The following is a 16,159-nucleotide window of genomic DNA, read 5'->3' as shown; positions in this document are numbered from 1 at the left end:
ATTTTTTAGTTATAAAATGAAAGAAATAAAATGGGGCAGAGGAGGAAGAGACGGGTCAAGAGAGGATATTTAAGAGGAGGGAAATTTGGATGCTGGTAAAAAATATCCAGTAGAGAAAAAAAATTAAGGGTGCAGAAAAGAGAAGGTGAACTGCTAGGGTAATGCCTTGGATAGAAAAGGGGGAGGGCATGGGTAGTTCCTCCAGGAAGGAAGGCAGGGTACATGGGCACAGATGCAGACAGGTGGGTGGACACAAGAGTTGGAAGTCTATAAACAGAAAGGAAGATATAACCCAAAGGTGAGGATGTGGGGAAAGGTGTTGAGAGTTTGAGGAGAAAAGCAGAAGTCTGAAATACTCATCGTGGAAAGTAGGAGATGAGAGGAAATACAGAACGATTCCAGGTAGCATTAGGACCCATTTGAGGTTAGTGACCATGAATTTAAAGTGAGAACAGACAGTATGATTAGGTTTTTCTCCAGCCACGTTCAGCGATACATGACAGGTAGAGTGGGCAGAAAGGTGGACTTAAGCAGAACTGTGATTCTGCTAAGCAAATATGAGGAAGCAAGAGAGGAGTACAGGAGATGAAGGGGAAAGTAAAAAATGTAATGACAGAATTTAAAAGCTGGCTAAGGACCAATAAGCGAGAACACCGAGTAGATAATGGAGCAGTAAAAAGGTGGCAGAATTTAATCATTTTAAGGGATGGTTAATGATTACTGAGAGTCAAAGGACTAGAGAGAGTTAGCTGAAAAGATAGGGATTGGTAGTCTGATAATTAAATGCTTGAAAATGAGATTCTAGAGGGGTGGCATATATTGGTAATGACAAGAGCTAAGGAATGGCAATGGGAATAAGTAGATGAGACACAGAGATAATCAAACTATCTACGGAGGAAAGAAAGCCAAGAAACTGTAAGGTCCGAGTATTATGAGCATCATCCCTCCAGATCCTAAGATCCTCAAAGTTATGATAAGAGCAATGTCGGAGAGAACTGACAGTGAGCTGGGCGCTGAAATCAATGAGCCAAGAAAATAACCCAGAGGTCAGACGATGACTACTTTGGTTGTTATGTACATTGGCTGGCAGTATAGGCTGGTAACATGAAAATCAAAGATGGGGTTTTTGAGGTAGAAAGAAAAGAGAACAGTCAGGAAGTGGCAATGAGAAGCAAGAAGGATATAGGGTTTGCGGGGAAAAGGTATTGCCGAAAAGGGTGGAAGGGAAGCAGTATCTGCAGTCTTCTGATTCTAAGCTCTTCAAATGTAAAAAAATATTGAGATATAAAGGAATATTAAACAAAGAAATTATAATTTTAAGTAATAATAATATACTGGCATTTGTGGGTGACAGGTCACCCAGAGTAAAAACTTGTAAGTGGTCACACAAGATGTTAAACAATGTTTCTCAAATCAGAATAAGCTAGGGGAGTTGGATACAATGCAGATCCCTAGGTCCTAAGCCATACTGCTGGATCAGCATTTCTGAGAGCCTAAAAGCACCCTGGGAATTCTTATGTCCAGTGAAGAACGAATGGCAAGGACAGAGGAAGAGAATGACAGCCTTGTGCTGTTCCTTCATCTACTCTTGGTACTACTAGCTCACCACCTCCCCTTAAGTTCTCAATATATACAATAATCATGGAGTTACTCAGTCTTAATAAAACAAAGTCAGCAGAGAAGGAAGTGAATGCCTTACTGCATCTAAATGGGAATTGAGAATAATCTGATATAGAGATCACTTTGTACAAAAAGTGCCATGTACTTTCCACATTTACTAAGCCCCCACTTTATTAGGTGCTTGAGATACAATGATATATAAGACAAGAACAATGTCCATAGACGACTGCCTGTAACTAGTGGTCAATGTTTCCCAATTGGAGAGTTACTGGCATTTGAGGTACAATCATCCTTCCTGTGTGGAACACTCTTAGGCATGTTTAGTATCCCTGGTCCCTGTCCCCTAAATGCCAGTTTTATTATGCTCAGTCATTTTGACAACCAAAAAAACATGCCTCCATACATTTGCAAATGCTCCCTAAGGGTGGTACTGCCCTGTTGAGAATTATTGATGGCCAGTAACCCTGTTAACCCAGGGAACTAGATGATGATAGGATGTATGGTGGATCACCCTCTCACCTCTGAAATAGCTTAGTGGCAGTCCTAAAGATAGTAGAAAATTGGTTCCAGAAAATAGTGCCATTAGAAACAGCATTTTCCTACATGAAGGCTGACAATCACTATGAACAAATTATTACTATGAACATACCTCTATTTTTGCAGTTAACCTCTCAATTTCGGACCGATCTTCCCTGTGATTTTTGGTATTTCCTCTGAACTCCCTCATTTGCTTTTTCTGAAGCTTTTCATAGCTTCTCTTCAGTATGCCTAACTGTAGAAACAGTTATTTCTATATTTAAAGTTTAAGAATTTGTAAAGAGTAGTGGTGAGACAAATTGGTATTATGAAAACAAGAGCAGTGCTAACCAGTACTACTGAGAACATGTTAGATTTCCAAACTAAAATACAAAAGGAAACTAAAAATTAAATATGTAAAACAAACACTACTAAAGAAATATATTCAAAGAAAAAAATAAAAAACATTTTTAAACAAAAGTTTTGTATTACAATAGCCCTGCACTTAAAGACCCTACCACCCAGCCCCACAATAAAGCAGCAAATAAAAACTCTTTTTCTTTCCTCTAGGTCTGTGATTCTCAAGCCATGCTCTTGCAGGGCGCTGATATTCAGGATGCAGGAGAAGAGTACTTTGCAATTAAATCAAAATAAAAGCAGTTTTTTCTAAATCTGAAGAATAAAATTGAGTTAATGGACAGAATTTTCTTACTTTTCTTATTTATCCCAAAATGTTTCTTAAATCTTTGGATCCTCCATTATTTATAATCTAGTAACTGATAAAAATTAAAATATTAAATGTAATTTTTGGTATCAAGCATTTCACAGTATTACACAAAAACAGCTCTATTTCTTTCAGGTACTCAACCAAGAAACATATTTTAGCATCTCTTCTAGGTAGTATCAAACCTACAGTTAGGCAAACCTCTTTACCTGGATTAAAGAACAGAGAAATGGATTCCCACTCCTGTATCTTTCATGGAGTATGTATTTCCCACTTTACAAAGTAGAAACTGGCTTTCATTAACAAAGTTCTCAAGGGTGAAAGAGAGAGAACTACACACACAACATTTAACAAAACTAAAATCTCACTTCTTCATGTAGTTTCTTCAACTCCTGCTTATACTCCATGGTCATCTCTTGCTTGATTTTTTCATGTTCTTCTACCTGCTGATGCAACATTCCAACCTAAAAGCAGAAAGGTGGTAGTATTTTTCACTATTAGCATTGAAACAACATCCCTGAGACATAAAAATAGAAAATAATCTCTATTTATTTGTAAATTCAAGTTCTCAAATGCATATATATGGTGATACCCCACTTCTTAGGAAGTCAAATAATTCTTAACACTGCCAAAAAATAGTGAACAAACAACTAGTTTTTAGAATTTCTAGGTTTAGATGAAGACTCTCTCTCTTTTTCTTTTTTTCTTTTTGAGATGGAGTCTCACTCTGTCGCCCAGGCTGGAGTGCAGTGGCGCAATCTTGGCTCACTGCAACCTCTGCCTCCCAAGTTTAAACAATTGTCTGCCTCAGTCTCCCGAGTAACTGGGATTACAGGCGCATGCCACCACACCTGGCGAATTTTTATATTTTTAGTAGAGACAGGGTTTCCCCATCTTGGCCAGGCTGGTCTTGAACTCCTGACCTCATGATCCACCTGCCTCGGCCTCTCAAAGTGCTGGGGTTACAGGCGTGAGCCATCGTGCCCGGCCAAAACTGTCTCTCTCTGTCTGATTATCCTACTCAACCCTTTTCATCAAAAAAATCTCATGAAAATAAGAAATATAAAATTTTGAGAGCCCTGGAAACCAACAATACTGCATAGAAAATCTAGAAGACCTTAGGAATAATTTCTCTACAATAAAGTACAGAACAGTAATGTCAGACAGGAAAACAAAAGGAGGCTTGTGCCTGCTTTACCATTTACCCAACTTCAGAGAAACGAGTTCCACCAACCATGGTAAGGAAGTTATCCTAACCCACTTTTCAATGATTTGATACCAGTGACATCTATTTTCTGCCAAGCCTTCACCTCCACAAGTATCCAGCAGTATTTCTTTTAATAACCAGCTAGAATTTCATCTACTGATAAGTAGGGAGGGAGAGGGAAAACAGGGAACAGAAGGGAGTAAACAATCACAATCTAGAACAGTAAATTTTTTTAAAGTACTAGAAATAAGCTACTTATAAGAATGAGGAGTAAATGCAATTCCAATAAAAAATTATAGTGGAATTTATTTTTGTAAGAAACTTGAAAAAGTCATTCTAAAGTTCAAACTGGAAAAATGGGAAATACAGCCAATAAAATGGAAAAGTCTAGTTTTAAAAAAAGATGTAAGTGAATGATGTAACTGAATTTCTGGATGAAAGGAAATTTTCTGAGCTTAAAACTAATGAAAAAGTAATTTTAAAATGATAAATTTAACCATGTAAAACTTCTATTTTTAAAAAATCCAATTAACAAAATTAAAAGGTAAATAAACTGAAAAAAATATTTACAAAAAAATCAAAGGGCTTTTAACTTTTAGCATACAAATGACTTACAAATTTGTAAAAAGTATTAAGCTCTCAACAGAAAAATAACTCAAGGACAAGAATGATTCCCACAAAAATATAAATGTCCAATAAACATGAAAAAAGGCTTAATTTCACTAGCAATCAGAGGAAAACATCCAATGGCATTTTATATCTATCAAATTAGCAAAGATCTTATAAAACAAGACTTGTGCGGGTAAGTTATCTGGAATCAAAGACCATAAAGTGCTGAAATACAAAGCACATGACTTTTCCAGAAAGCAATGTGGGCGTCGATATTAAAACACTTATAAATATTCTTAACCTTGCAGGGCACGGTGGTTCACACCTGTAATCCCAGCACTTTGGGAGGCCGAGGCAGGCAGATCACGAGGTCAGGAGCTCAAGACCATCCTGGCTCACACGGTGAAACCCCATCTCTACTAAAAATACAAAAAATCAGCCAGGTGTGGTGGCGGGTGTCTGTAGTCCCAGCTACTCGGGAGGCTGAGGCAGGAGAATGGTGTGAACCCAGGGGACAGAGCTTGTAGTGAGCCCAGATCGTGCCACTGCACTCCAGCCTGGGCGACAGAGCAAGACTCGGTCTCAAAAAAAAAAAAATCTTAACCTTGACTTCGTAAACACTACTTTTAGAAATCCATGTAAAAAAAATAAATGTAGAGCCAGGTAGAGTGGCTCACACCTGTAATCTCAGCACTTTGGGAGGCAGAGGCAGGCGGATGGCTTGAGCCCAGGAGTTTAAGACCAGCCTGGGCAACATGGTGAGACCTTTTCTCCACAAAAAAGGAAAAGAAGAAAATAAATGTAGATGTTAAGAATTTGTTGGGGCCAGGTGCGGTGGCTCACACCTGTAGTCACAGCACTTTGGGAGGCCAAGGCAGGCGGATCACTTGAGGTCAGGAGTTTGAGACCAGCCTGGCCAACACGACAAAACCCCATCTCTACCAAAAATACAAAAATTAGTTAGACCTGGTGGCAGGTGCCTGTAATTCCAGCCACTCAGGAGGCTGTGGCACAAGAATCGCTTGAACCCAGGAGGTGGAGGTTGCACTGAGCTGAGATGGCACCACTGCACTCCAGCCTGGGCAACAGAGTGAGACTCAGTCTCAAAAAAAAAAAAAATTGTCAATGGGGATTTGTTCTTTTATAAAAACTGGACAAATTGGAAAAAATCTGAATGTTTATAAACAAACTGTGAATGAATATAATGAATGAATGTACCTAATAAAATATGCAAACATTAAGCTGTATTAAAATAGTTAACATGAAAAATACTTACCATTTAAAAGACATATGGATATAAAAAGTATACTATACTAAAATCCCAATTTTGTGAAGGATTTTTACTGAAGTCTACTTACATAGCTTAAAGGAAATACACCAAATGTTAATACAGATGAACTCTGATTCAAGGTATTATGATTATTTTTTGCTTCATAGTTTGTCTTTTCTAAATTTTCTCCAATGGCTACTGCTTTTATTAGCAAGAAAAGAACATTTTAAAAAAGAAAAGAGGCTGACCCTAAGCCCACCTACTTTGCTTTGATAAAGATCATGAGGACTCATCTGTTTAATTAAAACAAGTTGAAGAGTCTTAACTATTCGTATTTCCTAGCCCACAATCCACCAGAAGATCCAAAATTAGAAAGTATGGTAGGTAGAAGGGGTAACTGCAATGCTCAGCAGAAATGAGCAATAGCTTTTAGCAAAGACAGAAGAAAAAAGAGAAACAGATTATCCCAAAAGGAGACTCGTGTCTACACTTCTATAACCCGTAAAGACAAAGCACATCAAGCACATCGTATGTAACAGCCATTACTCCTAACACACCACAACCAAGAGAAAAGGCAACCCTCAAAACACCACACACACACACATACAAATACACACACACACACCCCTCCTTAAACTTTCAGTAGTGTGGCCTTTTGTTCCTCTATCACATGTTACACAAGACCCACCTGCAGAATTATAAAAACTTTAAATGATTTCATAAGATCTGCTAATGGCATGGGAGCTGACTAGGGAGTTCTCAAACTTAGCCTAAAGAGTTCTTTGACCAAGGTTTTTAAAGATTGAAGACAAAGAAGGGGGGGAAAAAAAAACAGGGGGAGGGCAAGATGGCTGACTAGACACAGCCAGGAGGAAAAGCTGCCAATGACGGACTGAGACAACTGGTGTGCTCCTAACAGATCTTCAGAGGGGGTCACTGAGAGTGGATGGAGGGAAGACACAGAAGCTGGGCTGAAGGGGGAGAAAGCTGGTAACCATACATGAGGCGACTATGCACCTGGACTCATTCCTGGCCCAAACAGCTCTGGAAAAACAAGTGAGCTGAACTAGCAAGGAGCAACCCACTCTTGCCACGGGCCTCTGGAACCCCTCGACCACCATGAACACTCAAGTTGACAGGGTGAGCCCCTTAGAGAAGTGATAGGGGCAGCAAGCCAGCTGATATGGAGCCCAGAGGGTTTGGTGTGGGAGTATCTGTGGTGGGGCATGGCCAGGGATAGCCATCCCCCTAGGCTTAACTGGAACCCATAGGAGACCTTAGCTCTAAGGCAACTGTTGGACCCGAACTCTGCAGGGTAGTCTTGCCCATCATATGGGGCTGGTCTCACCTGACCACCCCTTGGCCTGCTGGCCTCTCCCAGGGCCCCAGCCTGGCCACACATGCTTACAGGGCAGCCTTGGGGGGCCTGGGGGACTGCATCATAGCTTCTGTGCTGGCAGACTATGCCTGACCTGCAGAGAGCTCCAGCGGAGTGGCCCCCATGGCTATGTACCAGTCTGTACATTCAGTCCCCATACTGCAGCTTCCCTGGGCCCATAGCAACTCCCCATATGGCTTTGCTGGCATGTGCCTATGCCGGCAGGTTTTGCTTTTCTTGCCCCACCAGCAGGCAAGTGTACATGTATCCACCTTGCCACTGCTGTGGCGGGAGTGCAGTTCATTCCCCATGTCCCCACTGACCACCACTGCAGACAGAACCTTGGAGGGCACCAAACCAGCCAGCCCTGCCTCCACCAGTGCTCCTTCCTTGCACCAACACTGCCGGAGGAGTGAAACTAGGCACAGAGAATAACAGATCCTCCCCCGCATGGAGCAACCACTCCTGTTTGCAGTACACAGAGAAGGCACACAGACCTGCAACCGCCAGCACCCTGCCCCCAAGCCAACACCACCACCAGTGCCACTGTGCACAGTCGCCAGCAGGGGTCCCCACTCACCTCCCAGCTGTGTTGCCTCCTCCACTGTGGTGAATGCTCTCAGGGAGGCAGGCACCCTGGCACCCACCAGCACCCTGCCATAGCTGACAAGTGTGTCCCCCACTGCACTGCTGCTACCACTGCTGCTGGCACATGTAAACAAGGATGAATCCCACTGTCACCACACTATGAAATGCTTTGGCTGCCACCACCCATTGGGGTGTAGTGACTGGTGGTCCGAGAGCACTCTGACACCCCAATGCAGTGGATTCCTAACTTCAGGGAGCCAGAGAAAAAAGTTGGGGCCCAATACAAGCCCCCCAGAGTTAGAGCACACAGTCTAGGAGTTGGGAGCTGAGCAATGGCCACCTAAAATCTTCCAGAAACAAAGCCAGTTGGCTGAATCTACCTTATACTACAATCAAACTCTCAAGGTCATCAAATATGATAAAAGGAAAAAAAACAACCTCATCCAAGGGTCAGCAACTTCAAAGACTGAAGGAATGTAAGCCCACAAAGATGAGAAAGAAATAGTGCAAGAACTCCAAGAACTCAAAAAGCCAAAGTATCTTCCTTCCTCCAAACAACCATATCACTTCTCTAGTAAGGGTTCAGAACTGGGCTAAGATGGCTGAAATGACAGAAATATAATTCAGAGCATGGATAGGAACAAAGAACACTGAGCTACAGGAGTATATTGAAACCCAGTCCAAGGAAGCTAAGAATCATGATAAAACGATGCAGGAACTGACAGACAAAATCGGCAGTATAGAAAGGAACGTAAGCAACCTGATAGAGCTGAAAAGCACACTGCAAGAATTTCATAATGCCATCACAAACATTAATAGCAAAACAGACCAAGCAGGGGAAAGAAATCTCAGAGCCTGGAGACCACCTTTCTGAAATAAGACAGTCACTGACAGACAAAATAGACAGTATAGAAAGGAATATAACCAACCTGATAGAGCTGAAAAACACACTACAAGAATTTTATAATGCAATCACAAGTATTAACAGCAAAATAGACCAAGCAGAGGAAACAATCTCAGAGCTTGAAGACTGGCTTTCTGAAATAAGACAGGCAAGAATAGAGAAAAAAAGAATGAAAAGGAATGAATAAAACCCCCAAGATATATGGGATTATGTAAAGATGCCACATCTACAACTCATTGGTGCCCCTGAAAGAGATGGGGAGAATGGAACCAATCTGGAAAACATATTTCAGGATATCATCCACGAGAACTTTCCCAACCTAGCTAGAGAGGCCAACATTCAAATTCAGGAAATGCAGAGAACCCCAGTAAGATACTTCACAAGATCATTCCCAGGACACATAATCATCAAATTCTCCAAGGTTGAAACTAAGGAAAAAAATGTTAAGGGCAGCCAGAGAGAAAGATCAGGTCACCTACAAAGGGAATATCAGACTAATGGTAGACCTCTTGGCAGAAACCCTACAAGCCAGAACAGATTGGAGGCATATTCAACATTCTTAAAGAAAAGAAATTTCAACCCAGAATTTCATTATCTGGCCAAACTAAGCTCTGAAGGAAGCACCATATATGGAAAGGAAAGATCATTAACAGCCACTACAAAAACAGACTAAAGTACACAGACCAGTGATACTATAAAGCAACCACATAAAAAACTGCAAAATAACCAGCTAACATCATCATGAGAGAATCAAATCCATACATATCAATACTAACCTTGAATGTAAATGAGTTAAATGCCCCCAATTAAAAGGCACAGAATGGCAAGCTGGATAAAGAATCAAGACCCATTGGTATGCTGTCTTCAAGAGACCCATCTCACATACAGTGACATACATAGCAGAAGATGAGAAATAACCAAAATTAGAGCTAAGTTGAAGGAGACTGAGACACAAAAAAACATTCAAAAGATCAACAAATCCAGAAGCTCATTTTTTGAAAAAATTAAAACAGACCACCAGCTAGACTAATAAAGAAGAGAGAAGATTCAAATAGACACAATCAGAAATGATAAGGAAGATATCACCCCTAACCCCACAGAAATACAAACAACTGTCAAAGAATACTATAAACACCTCTATGCACATAAACTAGAAAATCTAGAAGAAATGGATAAATTCCTGGACACATACACCACCTAAGACTGAACCAGGAAGAAACTGAACCCCTGAACAGACCAATAACAATTTCTGAAATTGAATCAGTAATAAATAGCTTACCAACCAAAAAAAGCCCAGGGTCAGATGGATTCACAGCTGAATTCTACCAGATGTAGAAAGAAGAGCTGGTACCATTCCTGCTAAAACTATTCCAAAAAATTGAGGAGGAGGGACTCCTCTCTAACTCATTCTATGGGTTGTGCATCATCCTGATACCAAAACCTGGCAGAGACACAACAAAAAAGAAAACTTCAGGCCAATATCATTGATGAACATTGATGCAGAAATCCTCAATAAAATAATGGCAAATCAAATTCAGCAGCACATCAAAAAGCTTATCCACCACAATCAAGTAGGCTTCATCCCTAGGATGCAAGGTTGGCTCGACATACACAAATCAATAAATGTGATTCATCATATAAACAGAACTAAAGCCAAAAACCACATGATTATCTCAATAGATGCAGAAAAGGCTTTTGATAAAATTCAACACCCTTCCATGTTAAAAACTCTCAATAAACTAGGTGCTGAAGAAACGCACCTCAAAATAGTAAGAGCCATCTATGACAAACCCAAAGCCAATATCATACTGAATGGGCAAAAGCTGGAAACCCTTGAAAACCAGCACAAGAGAAGGATGCCCTCTCTCACCACTCCTATTCAACATAGTTTTAGAAGTCCTGGCCAGAGCAATCAGGCAAAAGAAAGAAATAAAGGGCATCCAAATAGGAAGACAGGAAGTCAAACTATCCCTGTTTGTAGACGACATGATCCTCTATCTAGAAAACCCCATAGTTTCAGCCCAAAAGCTCCTTAAGCTGATAAACAACTTCAGCAAAGTCTCAGGATATAAAATCAATATACAAAAGTCACTAGCACTGCTATACACCATCAACAGTCAAGCTGAGAGTCAAATCAGGAATGCAATCCCATTCACAAATGTCACAAAAAGAATAAAATACCTAGGAATATAGCTAACGAGGGAGGTGAAAAATCTATAGAAAAAATATACAACACTGCTCAAAGAAATCAGAGATGACACAAACAAATGGAAAAACATTCCATGCTCATGGAAGGAAGAATCAATATCATTAAAATGGCTATACTGCCCAAAGCAATTTACAGATTCAACACTATTCCTATTAAACTACCAAATGACATTCTTCACAGAACTAGGAAAAACTGTTTTAAAATTCATATGGAACCAAAAAAGAGCCTGAATAGCTAAGGCAATCCCAAGCAAAAAGAACATAGCTAGAGGCATCACACTACCCAACTTCAAACTATACTACAGGGCTACAGTAACCAAAACAGTATGGCACTGGTGCAAAAACAGATACATAGACCAATGGAAGAGAACAGAGAACCCAGAAATAAGGCTGCACACCTGTAACTATCTGATCTTCAACAAAACTGACAAAAACAAGCAATAAGGAAAGGAGTCCCTATTCAATAAACGGTGCTGGGATAACTGGCAAGCCATATGCAGAAGATTGCAACTGGACCCCTTCCTTGTATTATATACAGAATTAACTCAAGATGGATTAAAGACTTAAATGTAAAGCCCAAAACTATAAAAAACTCTGGAAGACAACCTCAGCAATGCCATTCTGGACACAGAAACAGACAAAGATTTCATGACAAAGACACCAAAAGCAACTGCAACAAAAGCAAAAGTCAGCAAATGGGATCTAATTAAACTAAAGAGTTTCTTTACAGCAAACAAAACTATCAACAGAGTGAACAACATATAGAATGGAAGAAAACTTTTGCAAACTATGCATCTGACAAAAGACTAGTATCCAGCATCTACAAAGAACTTACAGTTACAAGAAAAAAACAAACCACCCCACTAAAAATTGGGCAAAGGATATGAACAGACACTTTTCAAAAGAAGGCATACAGGCAGCCAACAATCATATAAAAAAATGCTCAACATCATTGATCATAAGAGAAACACAAATCAAAACCACAATGAAATACCATCTCACATTGGTCAGAATGGCTATTATTTAAAAGTCAAAAAATAACAGATGCTGGCAAGGTTGCAGAGAAAAGAGAACGCTTATACACTGTTGGTGGGAGTGTAAATTAGTTTAACCACTATGGAAGATGATGGTGATCCTTTAAAGATATAAAAACAGAAATATCATTCAACCCAGCAATCCCATTACTAGGTATATACCCAAAAAAATCTAAATCGTTCCATCAGAAGGACACATACACATGTATGTTCACCGCAGCACTATTCACAAGAGGAAAAACACAGTATCAACCTAAATGTCTATCAATGGTAGACTAGATAAAGAAAATGAGGTACACTGGAATACTATGCAGCCATAAAAAAGAATGAGATCACATCCTTTGCAGGAACAGAAAACCAAATACTGCATATTCTCACTTATAAATGGGGGCTAAGTGATGAGAACGCATGGGACACATAGAGGGGAACAACACATACTGAGGCTTACTGGAGGGTAAAGGGAGAGAATCAGGAAAAAAATAACTAAGGGGTACTAGGCTTAATACCTGGGTGATGAAATAATCTGTATACGAAACCCCCACGACACAAGTTTACCTATATAACAAACCTACACATGTACCCCTGAATTTAAAATAAAATTTAAATTTAAAAAAAAGAAAAATCATCACCTTTCTGACTACAACGCTTCACAATCACTCTCATTTGGCTCTCTTCTTTCACTACAATCACCTATATCCCTTGTGAACCCACATCCAGAAGAAAACGCTTTGCCAGTATGACCCTGTGACCCACTTGAAGATCCCTGTCCTTTTGAGAGTCACACCTAATGATTCCTCCTTCCTGGATTGACCTGAATTTTCCTGATCTCTTGGCACTTTGAGTCTTTTCATCCATCACTAACAGATTAGATAAATCCCAAATTACATATATCCTGTTTATTGACAAGGAGAAAGGTAGGAAGTAAAATGTTTTTAAGACAAGGAGCAGTAAAAATTATTTCCAGGCAAATTTGTTAATTAATAAAGAAATGCAGATGACAGTTACCAGATCCAAAAGAAACAAGGAGAAGAAATACAATGAAAAGACACTAAAAGAGAGTGCATGTTTGATTTGCAAACCAAAATGCCAGAACAGCTCCTCCAAGTCCAGCTGAAACGTCATTTGCACACTCTATATAGTTAAAGTGCACTGCAAAAAGTCCATCCTCAAAAAGGTAAAAAGTATTCTGGAAAAATGATTCTGAAAAAACACTAAAAACAATAATGTGGAATTCAACATCCCCCTCCCAGAAAATAAAACTTCAGCAACACTGAAAGGGAGAAATGAGAGCTTCAATTTAGTTAATTGGACTATTGATTCTTATGCAATACTAAGTCACTGATCATTAAACAGAAGTGAGAATATTAGCTGTTAATGAAGGTAACAAGACTAAGATATTCACAGATCTTCTAGTACTTCCTGCTATAAGAGTTCTAGAATAAAACAAAGTGGGAAAAATTATGCATGTAAACAGAATATATTAATATAAAAGAAATAAGCAAGGAGAAAAATACAAATGTACTTTGTGTAAATGTAAAAAGATAAATGTGAAAAGACAAGGACTTTTAGTGTTTAAAGCAGAAAGCAAACATGCTAAGTAAGTCATGTTCAACCATTTCCAAACTTTCAGGCCCAAAGGGGAACAATCCAGAATACCCATGGGAAAAAATACACAAAATGTATATTTTCTACTACTGAAAATGGGAACTGACTGTTGCTTTTTAAAATAAACTTAAATTGAAAAGTAAATATTTGCACAGAAAAGTACAGCTCTCTTTTTGATAAAATATTGAGCTGTTTCATACCCCTATAGTAACTTAGTATTATTAGTCTTTTAACTTTTAGCCATTCTGGTGTATGTTTAGGGTTATCCTGTGATTGTAATTTGCATTTTCCTAGTAACCTTTGAAACCAAGCACCTTCTCACATGCTCGCTGGTCATTTTGATATCTTCCTTTGTGAAATGACTGTTTGTCTTTTGCCCATTTTTCTACTCAGTTAACTTATTAATTTATAGATGTTCTTTATCTTCTGTTGGTTGTATGTTGTAAATATATGAAATGTTCATTATTTTAATATAGTCTAAATTAGTAACCTTTTATCATTACTTTTTAAGAAATCTTTCCCTACTCCAAGGCACTAAGATTTTCTCTTATGTCATCTTCTAGAAAATTTTCAGCATTTCACATTTAAATTTGTAATCCATCTAGAATTGAATTTGGTGTATGGTATAAAACTAGAAGTCAAAATCTTTCTTTTTCCCCCATATTGTTACTCAGTTGATCCAGTGACATGTATTGAAAAGACTCCCCACCACCTTGCAGTGCCATCTTGTCATGAATCAAATGTTCACATATGTGGGATCTCTGTTACGGGACTCTGTATTCTGTTCCATTCATCTGTTTTTCTATCCTTGCAATACCATACTGTCTTAATATAGTTTTTAATAAATCTTGTTTTCTAGTACCCTAAGTGCTCCACCTTAATTTCTCTTCATCAAGATTGTTTTGGCTACTGCCATATAAATTTGAGAATCAACCTTGTTGATTTTCACTTTAAGATATACTGGAGTTTTAATTAGAATAATACTGAATTAATAGATCAAAATTGGAGAAACCAATACCTTTAAAATATTGAGTCTTTCTATCCATGAACATAATCTATTCTTCCATTTATATCAGTTTTAATTTCTCTCCATAATGTAGAGCTTTCTGTGCAGAGGTCTTGTACCTCTTTCATTGGATTTACTGTATTTGGTGCTTTTTTGAAACTCCTGTCAAGGGTATCTTTTTTAACTTTATTTTTAATTGCTTTTTGCTGGTACAAAGAATCAATAAGTTTTTGTAAATTAACCTTTAACTCAGCAAACCTACTATTTCATTTGTTAATTCTAAGTCTGTCTACATAGATTTTTTGGGTTTTCTGTGTACACCAACAAAGCATGTGCTAATTACTGCAGCGGTATTTCTTCCTCTCTAATCCTTATATCTTTTATTTATTTTTCTTGCTTTATTGCACTAGCTACACCTCCACTACAATAACAACAACAAAAAAAGTGGTGATACTGGGCATCCTTGTCTCATTCACAATCTCTGAAGGAAAGCTTCTAACAATGGGTTACATTAATTGCTACTTGCTATGTTTCTTATATACTATTTTACTAGATTAAGGAAATTCCCTTAACATTTCTAATTTTCTAAGGGATTTTAATATTTTTATCACAAATGGATAACTGAATTTCATTAAATTCTTTTCCTGGATTGAGATAACTATGGTGTTTTTCCTCTGATAATGTGATGAATTATATTGATTTATGAATGTTGAAACAACCTAGAATGCCTAGAATAAACCTAAGTTAGTATATCTTTTCTAAATACTGCTGGATTTAGTTTGTTAATATTTTGACTAACAGTTTTATATTAACATTCACATAAGACTGGCCTGTAATTTTCCTTAACTGCTACATCCTTGTTAAGTTTTGAAATAAAGATTATGATGCTTCATAAAAGCAGTTAGGAAAATCTTATCTTTGCTTCTGTTCTCTGGAATATTTTATATAAAATTCGTGTTACTTATTTCTTAAAATGTCTGGTAGAATTCACCAATGAAGTCTACTGGGCCCAAGAGATTTATCTATGAGCAGGTTTTCAATAACAAATTCAATTTAGCCGGGCATAGTGGCTCACGCCTGTAATCCCAGCACTTTGGGTGGCTGAGGCGGGCAGATCACCTGAGGTCAGGAGTTTTAGACCAGCCCTGACCAACATGGTGAAACCCCATTTCTACTTAAAAAAAAAAAAAAAAAAAAAAAAGCAAAAATTAGCCAGACAAGGTGGTGCGCACCCACAGACCCAGCTACTCGAGAGGCTGAGGCAGGAGAATCGCTTGAACCCAGGTGGCAGAGGTTGCAGTGAGCTGAGATCATGCAACTGCACTCCTGCCTGGGCGACAGAGTGAGACTCCAACTCAAAAAAAAAAAAATCAATTTAATAGGGTACTGTTCACATGTTTCAACCTTTCTTGTGTGCTGTGCTTTCCTAGGGATTTTTCTATTATATCTAAACGTTTTACCGTGGGTGGGGGGGTGGGTGCATGGTCATT

At 38.7% G+C, this 16,159-nt stretch overlaps 1 protein-coding gene across 1 annotated transcript in view; it reads right to left on the bottom strand.

Annotated features, from left to right (window-relative positions):
• Positions 1–16,159, bottom strand: part of CEP63 (centrosomal protein 63) — a gene marked incomplete at its 5' end in the record, with an annotated part of 78,690 nt that overhangs the window by 29,387 nt on the left and 33,144 nt on the right. Inside the window, 2 exon segments of the mRNA NM_001133608.1 lie at positions 2,270–2,392; positions 3,229–3,324. Of these exon segments, the coding sequence (NP_001127080.1) occupies positions 2,270–2,392; positions 3,229–3,324 (219 nt within the window).

The sequence above is a fragment of the Pongo abelii genome, chromosome 2, assembly GCF_028885655.2.
Source record: "Pongo abelii isolate AG06213 chromosome 2, NHGRI_mPonAbe1-v2.0_pri, whole genome shotgun sequence".
In the NCBI taxonomy this organism is placed as follows: Eukaryota; Metazoa; Chordata; class Mammalia; order Primates; family Hominidae; genus Pongo; species Pongo abelii.
This window is presented reverse-complemented; position numbering and strand designations above follow the sequence as displayed.